Source organism: Sinohyriopsis cumingii, chromosome 9 (assembly GCF_028554795.1).
Source record: "Sinohyriopsis cumingii isolate HCF-2022 chromosome 9, ASM2855479v2, whole genome shotgun sequence".
In the NCBI taxonomy this organism is placed as follows: domain Eukaryota; kingdom Metazoa; phylum Mollusca; class Bivalvia; order Unionida; family Unionidae; genus Sinohyriopsis; species Sinohyriopsis cumingii.
In genome coordinates, this window is record NC_142969.1 from 40,861,564 (window position 1) to 40,883,717 (window position 22,154).

At 37.6% G+C, this 22,154-nt stretch overlaps 1 protein-coding gene across 2 annotated transcripts in view; it reads left to right on the forward strand.

The window, feature by feature from the left end:
* The window catches only part of LOC149791610 (major facilitator superfamily domain-containing protein 6-like), a 70,238-nt gene extending 57,505 nt beyond the window's left edge, over window positions 1-12,733 (forward strand). For both annotated transcript variants that reach the window (XM_089970168.1, XM_089970169.1), the window contains exons 4-8: window positions 600-765; window positions 3,194-3,397; window positions 6,905-7,018; window positions 8,969-9,090; window positions 9,770-12,733. In XM_089970168.1, the coding sequence (XP_089826294.1) occupies window positions 600-765; window positions 3,194-3,397; window positions 6,905-7,018; window positions 8,969-9,090; window positions 9,770-9,820 (657 nt within the window). In that variant the 3' untranslated portion in view covers window positions 9,821-12,733. The remainder of the gene's footprint in view (window positions 1-599; window positions 766-3,193; window positions 3,398-6,904; window positions 7,019-8,968; window positions 9,091-9,769) is intronic.
* Window positions 12,734-22,154: the final 9,421 nt, after the last annotated feature.

The window sequence follows — 22,154 nt, forward strand, 5'->3', positions numbered from 1 at the left end:
TTATGTAACTGTTTGTTTTAAAACTTTTTTTTTCATGAAGGACATAAAAATAGGAGCAGTTTCACGCGTAATATAATTATATTTGCAACTGTCATTGGCGATGGGGTCAAACTGTACCCCTATGACCTTATTCCCAGAGTCACAACTTGAAAATTATTGAGATGCCAACACTACAACAATATGTATGTATACATCCTGTTCTACGACCCTAACATCAGAGACAGGGAAGAAATTCTAAGGGCACGCCCTTGCAAAATGTCAGGTATCGTCTGATGTTAAAATTCAATAATATACATGATTTTTGTTAAAATAATTTCTGTTTAACATGGCAGATGGTGACCAGGAGAGCCTTACTTGAAGACACGCAGTGATAATATACATGATTTTTTAAAAAATAATTCGTGTGTATCGTGGCAGATGGTGACCAGGAGAGCCTTTTTTTAAGACACTCGCTGATTATTTTTGAAATTAGTAGTAGCAACCTTCTCAAGAAAAAAGAAATATTGAATCTTTACAGATTTGACTTTACTTAAAAACATATTTGAAAGATTATGAAATCAGTTGAATTTTTTAAAAAAAAAAACATGCACTTGTTTTAGGATCAAAAAGAAGATCACGTGCAGAACAAACCCAAGCCAAATCCTCTCTTGGTGTTCCGCATGTTCCTGACCGTACATTATGGATCATGGCTGTTTTGCATGTTTTTTACGGGAGTATGCAACGGTGTCATCTGGGGCTTTCTTTTCTGGCACATTGAAAATATTGGTAAACAATAATTTATCTAAAATAAGTTCTTTTCTAGATTGATTTTGGGGTTCGCATTTTGTATGGGACTGCTTTCATATTGTTTGAGAAAGTTCAATATATATAATAGATCTTTCGTGTATGTAGATATTCCGGATATTAGTACTCCGCCTAAATAAATAAATAAATAAATGAATAAATAAATAAATAAATAAATAAATAAAGCTAATATTGAATTGTCATCATCGAGTGTCATATAATTTTCCTTGGCATCCACAAATTTGTTTATTGTTGGTAGATATTTTCGATAATAAGAAATTTTATTTTTCGTTAACATTTAGTCTTATCCGTTGACTATTTTAGGATATCAATTGTCTGAAACGTAAATGACTGAACAAGATGACGTAATGACTTATGGCATATACGTGCATCTTTAAATAAATAAATAAATAAATAAATAAATAATCTTCCTTGGCAAATATATATATATATATATATATATATATATATATATATATATATATATATATATATATATATATATATATATATATATATATATATATATATATATACTCTTCCTTGGCATTTGTAAGTGTTTTGTATTTACGTAGATGCAGTCAAATGCATGTATCAAATTGATCTCCGTGAAAAAAACTTCCGAAATGATACGAGGGTATTATGACCCATCGGATAATTATGACTTACGATAGTCATTTGAAGACAAACAAAATCAACGTGTTGTTTAAGACTATGAACGGAATCAGTTGTTATTTAAGACTATGAACGGAATCAGTTGTTTTCCAAAAATACTTACTTTCAGGAACAACTATTACAGTAGGCTTTGTTTTCAATGAAACTGGGAATAATAGCTTACGTGTTGCTATAAAATTTTCTTATATAAATATGTGTGTGTGTGTGTGTGTGTGTGTGTGTGTGTGTGATTTGGATTTTTAACGTAGCTTTAAAAAAATTTCAGTCATATCGCTACGATGTATGCAGTGTGGCGTCACGCCGCAGACATGTAGCATGATGTCCCCACTCAGTCACATTATCCTGACACCAGGCCGACCAGTCCTAGTACTAACCTCTTAATGCTGAGCGCAAAGCGAGGCAGCTGTTAGTACCATTTTTTGTAAGTCTTTGGTATGACTCGGGCGGGGATCGAACCCACGACCTCCCCCTTGCGATGCGGACGCTCTAACCTATATAAATAGGAATATATGATTCAATAACATGTGTTGTCAGCCGATTTATTCTGAAAGTCATGTTCTCACCTCGATTCTAAAATGGAGAGTTTGTTAGAGCATGCTGAAGTTCAGTTTGTAAAAGTGACCTGAGAGGTGGCACTCCATTCATCGAATTCGAAATAAATTGTTAATCTTTTGGCTGGGACGCGAGAGGTGTCTGGGTTTGATACTGTCCGTACCCACAAGAAGAAAACTCTCAGGATTGCACACACAATTATACTTTATTAAATCAAAACATGAATTTTTAGAAAAGTACTGTTTGAATAATACTCAAATCGATGTGCATGGATTCAAATAAATTCAAAATTTTGAATGTTAGATTATAATTGCCGAAAATCCCAGGTTCATAACTGAAGTGAAGGATTCATTTCAAGTAATAATTATTGTAGATCATGAAGTTTGCAGCGAAAAACTTTCATTAATAACAAACCTAATTTTCTAGTCGCAAGATATAATGAAAAAAATTAAAAATAATCAGTTCCTATTATTATTTAATTTTTCTAATAATTTTGTATAAATTTGTCCCGAATAAACAAAAATCAGTGCTGTTCTAATCTTTACAATTTCACGCGATAAGAATAACACAATTACTGCGAATTTCACAAAATGTAACATTAAAACCACTGCTACAGTACTTTCAGTCATTTATGATTATTATGCTAACATAGAACATAATAAAATATAAGGGAAAAAATAATTTAAATCTACAAGAGGAAAGTGGCAAAATCTTGAATTTTATGCCGTAACGAAGCGAAGAAAGCTTTCTGGATTGCAGACACGGTTATTCTTTGGTCTGCCTTACCAGAGCCGTTTATATAAAGTTCCCTGTCCGGAATATGCCGAACTTTGCCGAAAATAAGCACAGCTATGAGGCAACTCGAGTAACCCTTGATATCAAAACACGACACCCATGACACCTTATACCAAGACAGTGCTCGTGCGTCTCTTTAGCTTACACATCAGATATCATCTGCATTTGATTGACATAAGGAAAAATAGAAAAAGTCGGCTGAGTTTCTTTACGCTAAAACAAATGTTATTTGTCTGTAACGAGAGAGAGAGAGAGAGAGAGAGAGAGAGAGAGAGAGAGAGAGAGAGAAATGAAGAGATGATATATATTAAAAATGAGAGCAGTTATTTATTTTAAACTTATTTTAAAAAATTGACCAAAATGTCTCGTGATTTCTTTCAACCTCTAGGTGGAACACAGTTATTGATTGGCGTGGCATCCGCCGTTTGTCACGTAGCAGAGATCATCATGTTCTTTCTGGTTTTCTTCATTCTCAAGCATCTCAGCCCTGTGACTTTCATAGTTCTGGGGTTACTAGGTTACTGCATCCGTTTTTCCGTATTTGCCGCCATGTCCAACCCGTGGTTAATTATTCCAGTGGAGGTACTTCAGGGTAGGTTTTATACAGCTTATTAATAATCTAGTTTTTCTGTTTATTCAAATACATGCTATTTATTCGACTTGATATTTTCTTTTTCAATACATCATTTTAGATCTCTACACGATGATAGGATATGAGCGGCTATATTTTCCTTATGGATTATTACCTCTTTCATTTGGATTTGCCATATTTAGGATTGTGCATGTGTTACCTTTATCTTTAATATAATTTACATTGACCAAATTTCAACACCGTCTTGTTTATTTGTTTTCTTTTTGTGCTTCACATTTCATGTATTTGTGGAATTCAAGTTTAAGATTTGTGAGCTTTACCTTTGTTGGTACGATGACCACTATTCTTCTAAACTGCCCACTCCGATGGCCTAATGGTTAGAGCGTCCGCTTCGGATGCGGAAGGTCGTGGTTTCAATCCTCGGCTGAGTCATACCAAAGACTTATAAAAATGGTACGAACTTTCAGGTCTAGGTAATGCTTTATATATAAATCTCGGGCTTGTGTTAGTATATGTCCGTCTCTGTCTCTGTTGTGTTTGGCCCTCTACCATCCTTGTCCCTAGACAGGCCCTATACAATTTCCCCATTGTCCCTAGACAGGCCCATACATGTTCAAGGTCCCCTTGTCTCTAGATAGTCCCATGTTCAATTCCTCTTGTCCCTAGACAGTCCCAATCCATTGTCGCTATACATTCCCTATGTTTAATTCCCCTTGTCCCTATACATTCTCAACCTATGTTAAACTTTCCCTTGTCCCGCTATAGTCCCACCCATGCTAAATGTCCCCATGTTAAATTCCCATTGTCCGTATATCGTCCCACCCATATTAAATTTCCCTTGTCCGTATATAGTCCCAACATGTTAAATTCTTGTTATGTACGTACAGTACAAACGACCAAATTTGTCATAGAATTCCCATTGTCTGTATATCGTCTCCTGTTCAATTTCCCTTGTCCCTAGACAGTCCCAATCTCTTATCGTTCTATAGTCCCTCCCATGTAAAACTTTCCCATGTTAAATTCCCTTTGACGCCAATTTTGATACAATGTACCCTATTTCAAATTCAAGGTCCCATTGATGCAAAAGTGGCCCCATACACTACTAACATATCACTTTTTGTGATTCTGATTTATCCAAATAAGCACATGAAAATACTGATTGGCTGCAATCTTGGGAAAACTTTATTAACCCCGCCTTCTGGAATGTTTTGTTTTCAGTGAACATTTTGGCCGCATTTTTTGATTCAATTCACGAAAGGAATTGGGGGAAAATTTTCTCGTCTGTCTGAATATGGCCAATTTACCACCGCAGCGACTTGTTATGTCATCTATAACGTATCATAACATGAAAAATGGATGAAACCCCAAGACAAAAAAACAACAAGTAAAACTAAGGGTATTACTCAGTTCATAGTGAATGTGTGTTGTGGTGGAGGGGAGCTGTAAACCTGAGGCGTGGAGTATAGACCGGTCTCCAAACTGATAGAAATCTGCCCAATCAATGCGTATTTACGCGGTAAATATGTGATGCAAATCCGACTCAAAATGAAATTTGTTTAACTTACATATTCTGTAGTCTGTTGTTCCAAATCAAATACTGCAAATATCCAGTCACAAATACATTACAGTATATATTGGACTTTCTACATCCAGGAAACATTATATCAAATGAGCATTGCAACAACAATGTAATGTTGAGTTGTGAAAGTGAAATGTTAGGTTACGTACACATGGACTGTCTACTGCATTCTAACCGGTAATCAGAGGCGTAGCTAGGAGGGGGGCAGGGGGGTACATATGTCCCCGGGCGCCAAGGTACAGGGGCGCCAAAATGAGGCTTACAACGTTACATTATAATAACTAAACAAGGGTAATATTCAAAAATGTGATTAAAAGGGGAGGGGGCTGGGGCGCCAATTTTATAGTTCGTCCCCGGGCGCAAAATATCATAGCTACGCCTCTGCCGGTAATACATCAAACAATGTGATATCACCAGCATTGGACATTCCATGTTGAAAAATGATTTTGTCTGTGTAAAATGTTCTGTTTATTGGGAAGGACGCTTGTTCTTTGACTTTCTGATTGTAAGAAAAGTATAATATACTTTTACACGTTAATACCAGTTCAACTTTGTTTGGTACTATTTTTTTACGCACAACCAATGAAAGGCGCAACGTCTGTCAGAATGAACGAAATTATTCGTTTTTCTTTCTATCTAAATAATTTCCACTGAAATAACTGTCATAAAGAGAATCGCAAATGGGTTATGATTTAATATTAAATTTATTCAACTCGTTCTATAAATTTAATATTAAATCATGATCCATTTGAGACTCTCTCTCTCTCTCTCTCTCTCTCTCTCTCTCTCTCTCTCTCTCTGTGGGTCGGTGATTCTTTATGGGGTTTTCCCCGGGTTCTTCCGCCGCCATGCATAGCCTGTCGTGTCCTGAAAAATGGCGTTAAACCTTACAAAAACAACATATATATATGAGAGAGAGAGAGAGAATTATAAATATACACCAGAGAGAACGGAAAGTGCTATCCCTGGATTCTATAGAAGAATGCCTGATAATAGTAAGCAGAATTAATATTTAATACAAATTATATCATACAGGTTAGATAATTTTTAATTCGTACTCTATGGAGATTCGAACCCAGGTCCGTGGGTAAACGGCACTCATCGCCTTGCCTGCACACACTAGCCCATATTCATTCACGACTAAACCCACATCACCAAAAATGATGCTACTTAATAGGTGTTATATGCACTCGTGTGTAGCAGACACACTCGTACACACACACACACACACACACACAGACACACACACACACACACACACACACACACACACACACATATATATATATATATATATATATATATATATATATATATATATATATATATTCATTCGATAATGTTCAAATGAGTGAAATCCCTCATTTTCCTTCAACATGTTTGAAAAATATACTTGTTGCATTGCTATTGAAATGTGTGATAAAATATGCTTGCTAAGCCATTCACGGTAAATTTCCATTCAGTATTTTGTGGATGCAGTGTATTAAAAGTTTCTGTTCCACAACTAGATTTATTTCCTCAGCCCGAAGAAGGCTTGACAGAGTTCAGCGGAGAAAATTCCTCCAAGATATAGTTTCAATGCGAAAGCCGAATGTTTTGAAAAAATTAGACTGATTGTAATACTGGATAAACTATTTTAGAAACCAGATTTGGAGTTTGGAATAAGCCAAAAAAAACCCACATTTATTTTTTGAAAGAAATGTAGTAACCGCTATATTAAAAAAAAAGACAATCGATAGACAGTCTGCGCAACGCAATATATTTTTATTTGCACAGGCTATTGTCAAGCACAATTGGCCGTGCGACATTGTAACACAATGTTAATCTACATATCACTAGAAGTCAGCCAGCGTCTCCCGCCTCCTATCTTTTCCTGTTTAATATGCTTAAGCTTAACATTACGTCAGTCATTTTTATTTTATATTCAGGATTCACATTTGCCGGTGTCTGGTCCGTATATATTAAATATCTCAGTACCAGCGTGCCATCGGAATATCTCGGAACTTTACAGGGCTTCCTGCATGGTGTCTACTGGGGATTAGGTAATTGCCTGATGCATTTTGATATTTAACCCCTTCGGACTTCTTTGATAAATGTTCCTACCATAAAAAGAAATACACGGTTTATCTTTTTCTTACAAGACCAATGAATAAATATAACTTTTAAGGTTCATTGTTTTGCTCCGTTTATCTCTCTGAACGTCATGTGTTCTACGCAGTGCAGGACGCTTGACATGGGTTTCATAACCACTATCAATAAGAAGTTTTACAACTTGACCGTACTACTCCCATTTACATCTCTGCGAAAAAAATTTGTTAACTATTTAATCAGGTCTGTCAAACATTTCGTTGTGACAGAGGAGGATAAACCCTCAAAAAGTCCCTATGAGTGTCAATGTTTTCATATATCACTGGATTCTTATGCAGCATCGAAATGTTGACAGAGGTAACTTGAACCGAGGGCAATAAACTCTTGGAGCGATGAAAGAAAGAGAAACAGAAACGAAATATATAAAGCGTCCACGTTTGCTGTCCTATTATTAATGCATGTACTATTTTAGAGAACAGTACTATGTAAGTAGAGAAGGAACATACAAATTTCTGAATCACTGATAAAGTTAACGCGGATTATCGCATTATCTCGTTGACTGAAAGCAAGATTTAGGGCGTATGTCGGGGCCCCGAGTGGCCGAGTGGTCTAAAGCGCTCTCCGTTACGGATCACTGCCATCTCACCTCTGTCTGCATGGGTTCGAGTCTCGGATTCGGCCAATGTGGATATGTGAGAAAGCTTGCCAGTAGCTTCTCGAGGGTCGGTGGTTCTTTCCAGGGATTTCCCGGGTTCTTCCTCCACCATTAATACTGGCCGCCATGTATAGCCTATCGTGTGCTGAAAAATGGCGTTAAACCCTACAACAACAGGGCGTATGTCTACTGCAAGTAAATCGAGATTGTGATGGACTCTAATGTCCGAACAGACTACTTAGCTTAGAAGTATGTCATCTGGTGTGGAAAAAGGAAGGGATAAAGAACTTGAATTGTTAAAGGAAAATGATTTCCACAAGATAACACAAGTACAGAGCGATCAACAGCTGTGTGTTATTTCGTATGGGCCTGGGTGTCGGTGCGCCTTCTTCCTGATTGACCATCTTCCAAAATCATCGTTAATAGGCGAAGAAAAATTTCAGTTTTTTTGTTTAAATAAAAGATGGCATTCTCTACCATATACATCGCTGAAGGGTCAGTCAGGACGTTCTTATGTGAAAATGAGAATAAATCTACCATTGAACTGCAATACGTTCAGTCAGTTGGTGTCAAAAATAGTTGTATTTTCTCCTCAAACAAGGCAAAGAGAAATAGTGTGGGGGAATAATATGGTTTCATGATGATAAAAAAGTTAGGAAAAATAAAAAGACGAGATTCCAAGTCGATACATTGAACACATTATCCATTCGTTCTGTCCGCTGATCACAATGTGTCCCATGTATCGACTTCGTATCTCGTCTTTTTAGTTTTCCTAATTTTTGTGCCTTTCGTCATGAACCCATTCCTGCTTAGAAAAATTCACGACTTATGTTAGGGTATACAATTATTAACATAAGATGATTAGCACAGTGGATGTTGTTTTTTTTTTTTTTTTTTTTGCTTATTGTTTGAAAATGTAAGATGTCTAAGGACAGTAGATTCCAAGTTTGTTCAGAGGTTCTCACTATACATATAATATATTAGGATGACTCGTGCAAACAATAATGACATTAAAATGACATTACTCTTGTGATAACTTGAAATATCAGCTAACAGTAATCATTGATATCACGTGTGAACATTTTTGCTCACCTAACTCATTTCTTTTCTCTTGTAGCATGATATTATGTCCTTTTCTCTGGGGCTGCAGAAGTTCTTTAAATATTTTTTAAAGAAATTTATTTCTTAATCGATGGATTGATTTATTGAGCCTCTGATTTTTTTAATAGATTGATTTATTTCGGTACAGGCTCAGGGTCTGGGTTTCTCATTGGAGGCGTGCTCGTGCAGAACTACGGCGCCATAGTAACCTTTTGGAGTTTTGCCGTTGGATCTTTTGTCAACTTAATTATATTTGCGATAGCTCAAAAGGTAAATAAGCGGATTTTCTTTTTCCGAATATATTCTTTCAAACAAGATATTTCGTTTTAGAAAAGAAAAAGCTAATAAACTCTTTGTCTCTCTCTCTCTCTCTCTCTCTCTCTCTCTCTCTCTCTCTCATTTACTTGTCTATTGAATTCTCTATAATGATCTGTTTCTTCGTGGAACATACGTTTATAACACCATAACCGTGGACAAGCAGACCTCTTGTGCAGTTTTAGTCCTTCCAAACAATACCAGTATGAAATTCACGTGCATGATATCTAATCCTGTCTTCCATTTAAAAGCTAGCTCAAATAAATTATATCACCGATTGCACGTAAAGATATTTTGATTCTAAAGGTTACAATTTCGCTTTTCATATCGCTTTTATGCTTAATATATTTCTTATATGAAGCAATAAAAACGAAAAGAAAGAAAGATTTAAAAGGAGAAGGGAACTAACTTTAATGGACGAAATGAAGGCAGATACTATTATTTTGTTTCCGTCTTTCCATTTTTGTTTTCAAAATACGAAATATTAGCAGATACGTGATGGCTCTTTGCAACACAAATTATGCAAAACTTTAAAAATGCTGCTTTTATGTTTAATCGTATAGTCATTAATTTTTGTCATAACATTGGAGACACATTTACAAATTATATATTTTCTTTCTATTTATTATTTCAGGTTTCCAAAAAGCCCAAAATATTTGAAAACTATGAAGAGTTGATAAGCTAAGTTCAGTTGACAGCGGGCATTTGTGTTGAACTTCAGTTCCTGTTTGTTTTTTTATTTATGAACACTTTAATCAATTTTATTAAATTCTACTTGTGACGTTAATCGTCCGTCAGTAGTATAGACAGAAAAAAGTAAGTTTGTAACATGTATTCCAGGGGTGCACAACCTTTATCGGCCAAGGGCCAGATTGCATTTTCTAAGACCACTCGCGGACCGCAAACACTAATTTCTTTAATATAATTACTGTTCACGGGCCAGATTCTGTGTTTGTTTTAATTTGCCCTGAGGGCCGGACAGAATATGTTCGCGGGCCAGAGATTGTGCACCCCAGATGTATTCGGTACAAGTTCTAGTCAGCAGTATTTAGTAAATTCCTCGTTGTCTGAAACTTCCATTACTGGATAGAACTAATGCCACTGCCAAACATCTGTACATTTTGAACTTAAATATAATTTTAAGAAACGCTTAGTATTAAACACTTCCCTTATATATACAATGTATATAATTAATAAAGTCTTTAACTGCATTGCTTATAATCGCAATGTCATGAGCTATTTATAGGGTTAGTTCTATTAGTTCTATTTCCGGTTGGTGTAAATACTTGGTTTATCCAACTGCTCCCCAAATGATGTAATTGAACAATGCTACTGTCTGCATTGGCTGTGATATGGGATCCTTCTCGTTTTAATCTGCGATGTCTGTTCTAATCAATCTACTAGATTCCCCTAACATAGATGGCAATCATGTCGTTGTTGGATACAATGGTAAAGTACAAGAACTTCAATCATTCAACTTGCTTAGTTTTCTATGTTTAGTCTGGATCATACCATCGTCGCAAGCCACAAATTCGACAGTTTCAGAGAGTAACATCTTTAAAGGTTTTAGTGATTGTTACTTACTCTGTTAGGATTCGGAATTGGGACAACGTCGGCCTTTTCCGTCAAGTCGAGAAAGAAACCTTAGACGTAATTCACCCCCACTGAGGACTACTTTTCGGAACTACTGGGCCTCACATGGCATAATCTAGCGGCGGAAGGAGACAAAGTTAAAATCGGGAAATTGTCGGTCTTTACTCTCCCCGCATAATAGTCTGTGGTGCACTCCACCAGAGGCGAATAACCAAATCCATCAAATTGATGTGTATTCTTAATAATTCTTCCGGGATTATTTTTGACTGTGCGGAAAGGGATTAGCGATGGCCTGATTGGCAGACCAGTTCGCGATCGGAACATCGCTCGGCCATTTCATCGGGTCATGAATTAACCTCAGAAGTATTTAAAGGAATATACGTCCATTTGATGTGTTTATAATTGGCCTCTGGCGGAACGCGCTAGATATGTTACGACAGCAAAGGCCGAGATTGCTCCGATTGTGACTTCGTCTTCTTCCTTCGCCATATTGTTCCATGAGAACGAAAGTACTTCGGAATATAGTTCTCAATGTCGACGAGATTTCTTTGTAGACTTGACGGAAAAAGCCGAAGATGTTTCGATTGGCTAGTTCAGTAATAGCAACGTCACCCAAATTTGGATAGTCACTTTATCCATCTCTGATTTCTCCATTGCTTTCGGACCTAATTAGGAGCGTGATCATAGTTAAAATAGCTGGTAACCAAAATATTTTATTATTATGTATAATCGAGAGATTTGCCAAAAAAACTTTACCGTTTGACTTATAAATTATGAGGTATAGGTTACAATGAAAGAACTTAGGAAATATATACCCTGAAGACTGAGTTGAGCCACCTCTGCTATGAGCGACCACCCTTCATTAAAGAACAAAATCACAGCACACTGAGTATAAATACAACTGTCCTTCATTTAATCCGTTGTACCCATGATTGTTCAGGAGGTCTTCATATGTGGTGTAGATTATTCTGAAACCGTCTAAAAAAAAACAGTTCAGTCTGGCTACTGCATTTTCTTAAATCTACATGCAAAATAATTTAAGTTTACTGTCTATATTTGCGTAAAAGTCTGTCCCAACTGCAAACATCATAGATCCTGATCTGCCATTGAATAATGCGCTAAAGTTCTGTCTGCGATGCTTGATCGACTGATTACTCCTAATAAATTACACAGACTCAGATCTACCTCACTTTATGTGACGGCAGATCTGGGTCTGTGCAGTTTGCAATTGAATTCGACTTGTATCCGACTATATACGATGTAATAATAACAATCCGTTACGTCATTCTACTTAATAATAGTCAGTTATGCACAAAGACTAATTACAATAAAGAATTACTTTTAATAATACGTTCTATCTGCTCTTAATAATCACAATGTCGACCTGCTTACAATAAATCTGGTTTGTCGGAGAGCTCGATTTTTAACATTATTGATTTAGATGTAATGTTATATTTTAAATTTGGACTAATATTTTTTTGCTAGACTTTTACTGTAACGTGTCTTGTACATCGTATAAGCCTGCCTGTATTTGATCAAGTATTTGGTTTTTAATAAATTGCTAGCATTCTCAGCATAAATTAATTCTGTACTTATTGCAAAAATTCATATTGTTGTTAAAATTATTAAAACGTACACACAAAGCGGACATCTCTTCACCATTGTGCGTCGGGTACATTCTCTAGTTATCCTAATCTGTTTATTTCGTAGGTGAATTGAGCCTTTGACCTTTGTCTCTAAATATATTCATTTTGTTTCGGGATTAATTAAAACTTATATCTTTTGATTTAGATGGTACAGATATAATTCACATTTATCCAGAGACTATCATAGCCGCTATATTCATTATAACAACTGATCACGAATATGTTAACTTCTTCACAAACGTAAATGTCATTGTCTTTTTTATGATAGATGCATATCTTATTTTTTGGCTATATACAATTATTTTAAGATGAGTTCCAACCAGAACGTTGAATAAAGAATAAAATACATCTATACTGTTTGCGAGTATTTTTCCTTCTTTATACCCAGTTGAATTGTGACCATAAAAATGTGCCCTCATTCAAAGACCTGCTATGAGAGACTGTTTTTATTGACAGGAGGAGTGATCCCTCAAGACAAGATGTAATGTAATAGTCAAGGGCTATTTCTAAATGGGCGAAGAAAGTAGTTCCAGAAGTGATACCACCATATTGATACTGCCACTTTTATCGCCCTTGTGGCGATAAAAAAATTCTCACATTGAACTTATGAAATATATCATAAAAGAAATTACGTTAATTATAATAGCCTATACACCATAATCGATGAGGTTTTGCAGTTTGAGGTAATTTTATATTTGCTTTGGATTTAGATATAATAAGGCTGTTTACATACAAATGCGCGCGCATTATTTCAACGGATACGAGAAGTGGATCTAAAATATTTATTTAAACGTAATGATACACGTAAGAAAAGCAACAACCGCTTGAGGACTTGTAAGAGTTGCAATGGATTTGTTTCTACCGTTCGTTACGTGCTACTTGAGGGGTTTGTGGTGGTTTACATTACACCTTTACTTTAGCATGTGGGTACCATATCAAGGGTCAATGGAAATTAATATGGACGATACATTGTAGAGGTGGTTGACCTAAAATTGGGGATTGTTATGGGATTGTTATGTTTGAAAACTTGTAGGGGTCTGCGGAAAATCTTATGTTAATATTGTCCTTAGGTTTAACATGCGGAGGAGTCTATAGGGGTCTACAGGAAATGTAATGTTAATTGTTTTTTCTTTAATTGCAATTCAATATACACTCCTACTCTCTAACGAAAATGGTAAGAGTTTTGATACATACTTTATACATGCAAACACACAAATATGCTATCTCACAATAGGGGAATGATGTAAATAAAATAGAATTAAATCACAAAATCATACTAACAACCACTCAATCTTTAGTACTATCCAAAATCCACTTTCTGATATACTATCCAGCACCCACTTTTTGAGTGTTATCCTATATCCGCTTTTTGAGCACTATCCATCACACATTTTGTATATACAATCCAACGTTTTTATTACCTCATATGTATTATCCAAAACGTCTTCTACAGTATCTAAATACCCCACATCTATTATCCGACGGTGATGTAAAAGAAGTTGGATGAAAACACACAAACATACTACCCAACACCGTATTCTTCAAGTCCTATCCAACTAACACTTTTCGATATACTATCCAACACCTCATAAATACTATCCAAAACGCCTTATGTGGGATCTAAAAGCTTCACTGAAATGGGTATAATGTAAAAGAAGTAAAATCACACATACTATCAAACCACTCCAGAATTTAAGTTCGGTAAGCAGACGTGAATAAAAACATCCTCGGATAAAGAGAATGTAAAATAGTATGTGAACAAAATTTGTTTTCAACACCAATAAAAGCAAAAACAAAACAACACATTTGTTTTGAAAAGGTACAATCTCTGGCAATCGCAATCTGAACGTATGCAGCTACAGAGGACAGGATGGGTAAAACTCTCCTATCATTTCTGGATGCAAGTGAAGTGTGTCCGTCTCGCCATCATTAATTACATATAAAACTTCTCGAGATGAAAAAGAATCTGGAAGACCTATCGTCCTTGGATATCCAAATCTCCAAATGGATGTTTTGTACTCCCCGAAATGTGCCTATCCACTACGCTGTCCACAAACCAAAGTATGCCGAGGCGAGTATACGAAGCTGTATCTCACAAAGTATGCCGAGGCGAGTATACGAAGCTGTATCTCATCCCATCCGAAGATAACGCAAGGATGTAAAAATCAAACCGGTCGAGCATGTCACTGGTCGTTGTGCAAAAATGTCTGACATAAATCGTAGTATAATTAGCAAAAACGTGATACATTAACATAACAATAAATGTCATAAGGTATTTGCTCTATGGCTTGTCATTTGCACTGTAGTCAAAGGTCATGTCCCTTTTTTGTCGGGAGTGGGAGTGATACACGAAACAAGCGGGGACGGAGCGTAGGGAGCACCCGCTGGTTCCAAGGGCATAGCTCCCCCCCACGTCCAAAACAACCCATTTACATCCATGTAAGGAGAGAATATAAAGTAACCCGCCTGACAGCAATAGAAGGCCACAAAGAGCATGCTCACCGGTTTTCTCAAGCGTAGCCACGATTATAACTCGCTGCTAACATGTATCGCCTCTGCTTGATATAGTCATGGAAGATAAATATGCAATAAAAGCAACTTACAAAGGATCGAGTCTGTTTTACATATAAATGGGAAACATGATAATTATCAACAACTCAATAGAAAGAATTTCAGGTAACTATTGAGACTGTTCCTCATTGGAGAATGCTAAATATAGGTGAGTTATGGCGACTCGCGCCGCTTCAATAATCAGTAGCTTCTGATTTATTATTCTGGAGGGAATACAATAATGTACCCTGTTCTCCCTAAAGTTGGATCATACCATCTTGTGTTGACTATACTATTTACATGGACACATTTTTCTGTTTCGTTTTGTTCTTTTAATTCATTTAATGATTTCTCTTGATTAAAAAAAAAACAACAGGGTGAAGGACTGGGACAGAACATTGCGAGATTTTTTCTTCTTGTTAGTTTTCATTTCCTGTGGTTTTTCTTTTTATTCCTTTGATACTTGGAAAGCATGAAGCATTTACTTTTACAGTATCAATAATTTAGCTTTAGTACTTGTTGGGAATTTTGAAGCCATGAAGAAAATATTGAATAATAATAATAATAATAATAATAATGCTAGCTTATTTTAATATTAAATTATTTTCAATATTATTCATATTAAATTCGTTGTTGTTGCTGCTGTTGCTACTGTTATCAGACCTGATAGTAGTAAGGTGGGGCACCCTAGGGACAATGGGACTTAGCATTAAAAAGACCCCTGGGCAACTCTAGGGACAATGGAAATTTAACATGGAGAAAAATCGTGGGTTACTCTAGGGACAATGGGAATTTAACATAGAGTTTGGGTCTGTCTAGGGACAAGGGAAATTAACATGGGGAATAGAGTTTGGGCTTTTGGGATTTTTTTTTTTTTTAAATTTTTTTAAAATTTAAATTTAAATTTAAATTTAAATTTAAAAAAAAGGGGTAGGCAATGGAAAGGCTATCTCTTTTCGAGAAATATGGCTGGCCCTGAAAAGGGCCTTTGGGTTTTCTTCTTCTTCTTCTGCTTCTAGTTTCTTCTTTTTCTCCACCAAGTTCTTATTTTATCTCCAACACTCTTTCTCTTCTTTTCTTTCTTTTTTTCTCCTGCTCTTCTTTCTTCTTCTCTTCCTCCTCTTCTTTCTTCCTCTTTTCATTTTCTTCTTCTTTTTCAATTTTTTCATTCCATGTTCTCATCCTTATCCTTTCCTCTTCATCCTCCTTCTCCTCCTTTATTTCTTTCAACAGATCACTGATGATTACCTTCATTTTTCGTAAATTGTTTATCTCCATCTTCACTCGATGGGGACTATAAGAATAGTGATCCTCGTTTAGGTTAACCAACATTTGCTCTATCATTCCTAAATTGTCGAGGACGTTTTGCAATTATTCCATTTTGTCCATTTGGTTAGAAGCCATCTTCTTTTTTTATTCTTTGCAGAATGGTTTGAACGACGAATACTGTGGGTTCTTATACGAAAAACGCGGACGTGAAGGAAAACATCCCCCTACTTTTTCATTTCATATAATAAAACCCAAACTATACTTTCTCATTTCATATAATAAAAACCCAAACTATACTCTCCACATACGCTAAGAAACAATAAACAAAATCCATAATCTACTATCCACACAATCTTACGTGAGCGCTTACAAAACCCAAACTATACTCTTCACATACGCTAAGAACAATAAACAAATCCATAATCTACTATTCACACAATCGTACGTGAGCGGGTACAAACACAAACACAAACACACAAACACAAACACACAAACACAAACAGATACGCTAAGAAACAATAAACAAATCCATAATCTACTATCCACACAATCGTACGTGAGCGGTTACAAAACCCAAACTATACTCTCCACATACGCTAAGAACAATAAACTAATCCATAATCTACTATCCACACAATCGTACGTGAGCGCTTACAGAACCCTAACTATACTCTTCACCTACGCTAAGAAACAATAAAGAAACCCATAATCTACTATTCCCACAAACATACCTTAGCTCTTACAAGCACCAACACACAAACACATACCCTCACACTATCTTAAAAAAGAGTTAGTGTTTATAATCACACTACTCTACCTACACACATTGGCAAATCGATCGTTATTTCTTTTCTAGAGTATTGGGTAGCCCTGAAAAGGGCTGTTTTTTTTTTATTGGAACTTCATGGACACCTGGTTAATGGCGGCACCTTCCAGGCCTGGCGCCGCATACACATCTTGTCCCCTAGTTACTTTTTACCATTTTGGGGGAGAGAGCAGAGGCAGGATATGTCGCTTCAGAATCCCAATTTTCGTTCTCTGGGATTCTGAAATTTCTTCTTCTTCTCTCCTTTTCCTCCTCCTCCTCTTCTTTGTATCTTCTCTCCTCCTCTTTGTATCTTCTTTCCTCTTCTTCTTTATATCTTCTCTCCTCCTCTTCTTTGTTTCTTCTTTCCTCCTCCTCTCTTATCCTTCCCTCCTCCACAATGGCTTCCGCGGCCAGTTCATTTAATATGCGCCTGGCATATTCCAGATGCACATGAAGTTCCAACAGTTTCTCCAGTCTCGTGTTCATTTTTGGTGTTGATCAATCAACAAGGGTAGCTGGACTGTCGAACGAGTTTCAATTTATAGTGAAAGCGCGGACGTGAAGGAAAACATCCCCTAAAAACATAAAATTGATCTTACCTACATCATGACCAAAAAACAACAACGCGTGGACCTAAAAGAAACACTCACTCACTTTTTATGCTACCCATCACTATTTTAAAATTTTTTATAAATCACTTCAATAGACTATCCACATGCGCAAAACAATCCAATCTAACCCCAAATTTACACCTCAAACACCAAAAAAAAAAAAAAAAGACATCATTTTAATCTACTATCCATACCAACTTACTTGACCACTTACAAACACAAACACACAAACACATACCCTCACATTTTTTTTAAAAAAGAGTTAGTGTTTATTTTCACACTACTCTACCTACACACATTGGCAAATCGATTGTTATTTCTTTTCTAGAGTATTGGGTAGCCCTGAAAAGGGCTGTTTTTTTGTTTGCTATGGCATTCTTTTTAGTTTCTAAGAATGCGATGTCCTCTGAGGATAGACTTTCTGGCGATAGGTCTGCTTCTTCGGAAAGAGAAGAAGAGCTCTTTGGTGTCGATACGACAATCGACAAAGCCTCTGTCAGCTTCAGGTTGCTGCTGCTGCTCTTGTTGTTGTTGTTGCTGCTGTCTCTGAAGTCTGTACTTCTCTGTCCATTCTTCTTTTTCCCTGTTCATTTCTTCTCTGAAGAGCTCTTCTATCAGGTCTTCAGTGATTTTTAACATTCTCACATTCTCTATTTCTTCTGGCTTCGGTATCAGACTGTGTCTGACCCTATGCAAATTCACGTAGGCTTCGTTGAGTTTAGCTAGTTTGGAGCACATCTTCTTAGGAGGATGAGTCGACAATGGATGGTTAGACTGGAAACAACCCGGTTCTTAAAAGTCAAAGCGCGGACGTGAAGGAAAACATCCCCCACGCGGTTTTTGAGTCGCAACGTTTAGTGAGTGTCATGAGAGGGATAGTAAGAAATGAAAGAGCATCAATCCAACATTCTTATAGCTAAACAAAAGACAAAGGCATTTTTTTCAAAACACAACATTTTTTATTCAAAAATCACTTAACACTAAACAACAACTCTAACATTTTTAACAATAATCCAACAATATAACATCAAACAATTTTTTCAAAACACAACATTTTTTATTCAAAAATCACTTAACACTAAACAACAACAACTCTAACATTTTTATAACAACAATGCAACACTAAAAGTTTCTCCACTAGGTAAAGAGGGATAACAGTCTTCCATGGTTTCTAGTAATCTAGGATGACTTCTCTCAAACTGTTGATTTCTATGGTATTATCGAATTCTGCATACAGGATGACGTTCACCGTTTCATCAGGGTCTCGGTCTTTAAACTGAATTTCCACACGAATCTGGCCGGATTTTATAGGGTGGAAATGTCCCTCGTCGCTGCCTTGGTCTGGAGTGAAATCGAAAGCCCACAAAGCGTAGCCTCCTGCATAATCCTCGTACGTAATACCGTGACTGGTATTGGTTCCTAACTGTCCGGTGGCTTCGTACAAGGACAAGTACGATCTCAAGTAATTCTTCTTTTTAAAGTCAGGTTCGAAAGGCCGGGTACACAAGGTCTTGCCATCGCGACTGACTTCGATTTTGGACACGCCAAAGTGTTGAAAGTAGAAAGGATTTTTTTCGGCAGCTCCGTTGAAGGCTGTATTCTCGACGATACCAACGATCAAACGTTTGGGTAACTGTCTTTGGAACAGATGATCTTCGATCATGGATCGCTGTCCCTTGGGAATGGTGAAGGTTTTCACTTCCACGCGTCGTATGGGATACTTGGCGGTCGTTCTGCTCAACGTCTGACTGATGTCGTTTCCCACTTTAGGTAACACTTCCACACGGCGTACGTAGAGTCTGGCTTCTAGGATTTTGGTTTTGTAACCGTCACTATCAGCCATCAAATGGAAAGCGGCACTGCGACGATTCAGTCTCAGGCGGACATCCACCCCGTTCAGCAAATACTTTTCTTGCAACCACATGTCCAAATGCAAACGAACCATCAGTTCTAAACTTGTGTCGGCTCCCGTGATTCTCTTTCTTCGTTCTATAAATCCATCATTGTTGTCTTTCTTTTCATCAGTTTCCAATATTTCAAACTTGGTAGGTTCGTCAGCTTCCCATAGCACACAGGCATTGAGATGAGTGTTCTTGGCATCTATTCCGTACGTCAAGAGATTTTCCAGGTAGGCACGATAAGGGTAAGTATCCATGCTGCTACTGACCAGTTTGTTATTCAAATACAACTCCACTCCACTGAACAAGGAATGCATGAAATTGTTGACGGGAGCTACTGCTTCATCGTCTATAGCACCTCCAGTCTTATCTAGAATTTTGACTTTCAGGTACAAGTAACTGCTATTCAGATCGATGTAATCATCGGGCTGTCCTTTGATTTCAAACTCGATGGGAGCGGAATCGGTCAGTGAGGAGACGGGGTGAAATTCCACCCACTGGGATTCTTGCATCGTCATCATTGTGGGGGGCATGGCAAACAGATCCAGTTCCGTCTTGGAACAAGCGCAAGATTCTCGGTGCATCATTTTTTTGTCTCTTTTCTCAATAATCGAAAACGTCTAAGTCTCGAACGGTTCTTCTTTTCTTGGCCTTTCTCGCTTGAAGTCTGGTGAAAGGGTGTTTTCTTCGTCGTCTCTTTCTGCCTTGTCCTTGCTGAATGCCTGACTCGGTAGCGTGCAGGGCATTTATAGGTGTTTCTCGTTGGCCTAAAATGTCTTTGCCCGTTTGCAGCAAGACATTTTTGCCTGCCCTCATGAAGGCTTCTTTAGGGTTTTGTTTGTCGATGATGACATTTTGGAGAAATTCTTTGCCTTGCGTCAGTGTCGCATCTTTCAAGGCGTGCAATCCGCGTGTCACCATCGGTTTCAACACCGGGGCCACCGAACGAAAGGCCGATTTTAACATATCTCCTAAGCCGTGTCCTCGCTGTCGAGCAACCCCTTGGTACACTGGATACATGACTTAAGAGTCGTGAGAGAACCGTTTTCGAAAATGGAGTTTCACGGTGACTTTTCCTTTGGTGAATGGAATATTTTGTCCCAGATCTCCTTTTATAGCAATGTTGACCGTGTCCAAATACGACTTACTGACAGGCAAATAGTGAGGATGGACAAATTCGCGGTGGACGTGGTAAGTGTTTCCACCTTCCTCGTCAGTGTTCGTGGCAGAATCCACTTTGAAAGGAATGACACGCAGTAACGGTACGGAGGTGTGTCCCACCACGTTGTACTCCACCACATCGGAATACACGAACATCAAATTCAGTCCTTGGTTCAGTTCTACCGGGGCACGAAATAACTTGCTAAAAGACTCGTTGTCGTAAACGATGGGTAATTCGTTTTTCTTGATCATGGTCTTTCTCATGTCCATGTCTCCGCCCAACATGTCAAACAATTCAGGACAAAATAAAATGGACAGGATTTTACTCCGTTCAAATTTCATCAAGAAGCGACGAGCTGCTTTGTGGTGCTCCATGGTGACATTTTTGTTGACATGCTCCAAAGCTTTCAGAAACACGACATTAAACCTGGAGGTTATGGTGCTGACCAAATGTTGACCACTAAAATAATAGCCTGGGGGAATGAACAAGTGATAGGTGGTGTACTTTTGTGTACGGGTTTTCTTGTCATATTTGACATTGCTATCCATCCACTGTTGCATTTGCTCGTCATGAACTTCCACATCAAAAAAAATTTTGATTGGGAAGGACATTGAGGACTTGGGTCGGGTGAATCATTTCTACTAAAGCCACTTCCCAATGGTCTTCGTGATCTAACTGGATGGCTTGAGGTAATTTGGCCGTGTAACAGCACAACGTGTTCTTGGGAAACACCTCCATGGAACTGTCACTGGGTAAGGTTAAGTAAAATTGGTTTTGATGACTCATAATTCCAGAGTTCTGTGGCTGTCCGAGGGGTTACTGGACGTCAGAGGCGTGTCTCCGTCTAAAATGGGGTTCTGGTTGTGATTGAAGTGGTGACTGGCACTGGCACTGGACACAAGGTTCCCGGGGTTCCCGTTCGAGGTGAATTTCAGGGAGGGATTAGGAAGCAGGTAACCGATGCAACTGCTCAATAAAATGGTCCACAATTGTTTGTCTCCTTGTTGCAAACTCAAATTGGCGATGGCTGCCCCGATGACACAATACACCACGAAGATTTGGCAGAAAAAGACGATTTGCGTTTTAGGCACACGTTCTCCACACCACACCCACAAGGGTTGTTTTTGTAAATCTTGCACAGAAGAACTAGGTGAAGGAGGAGTGGTCGACGTAGCTGCGTCTGCTGTGTGAAAGGGCATGATGGTCACTTCTTTTTATAGTCGATGACTTGCGAAGCGACGATCCAAGAATCAAAACTGGGTGGATATCCTTTCCAACGTACTTTGACTTCTTTGACACGTCGTTTGCCCACTTTACGGGTTCTGCGTTCGAGAATGCTTTCGATGTCGTACACGTCATCTTCTTTTTTGGTGACACGTTGTAACTCGGGCAAATAAAACGTTCCTTTGAGCACTTCTCCGTTCATGTCTTCCAATTTATAGACGGCAGGATGACGGCCATGCACTCGTCCAGTGACGCGAA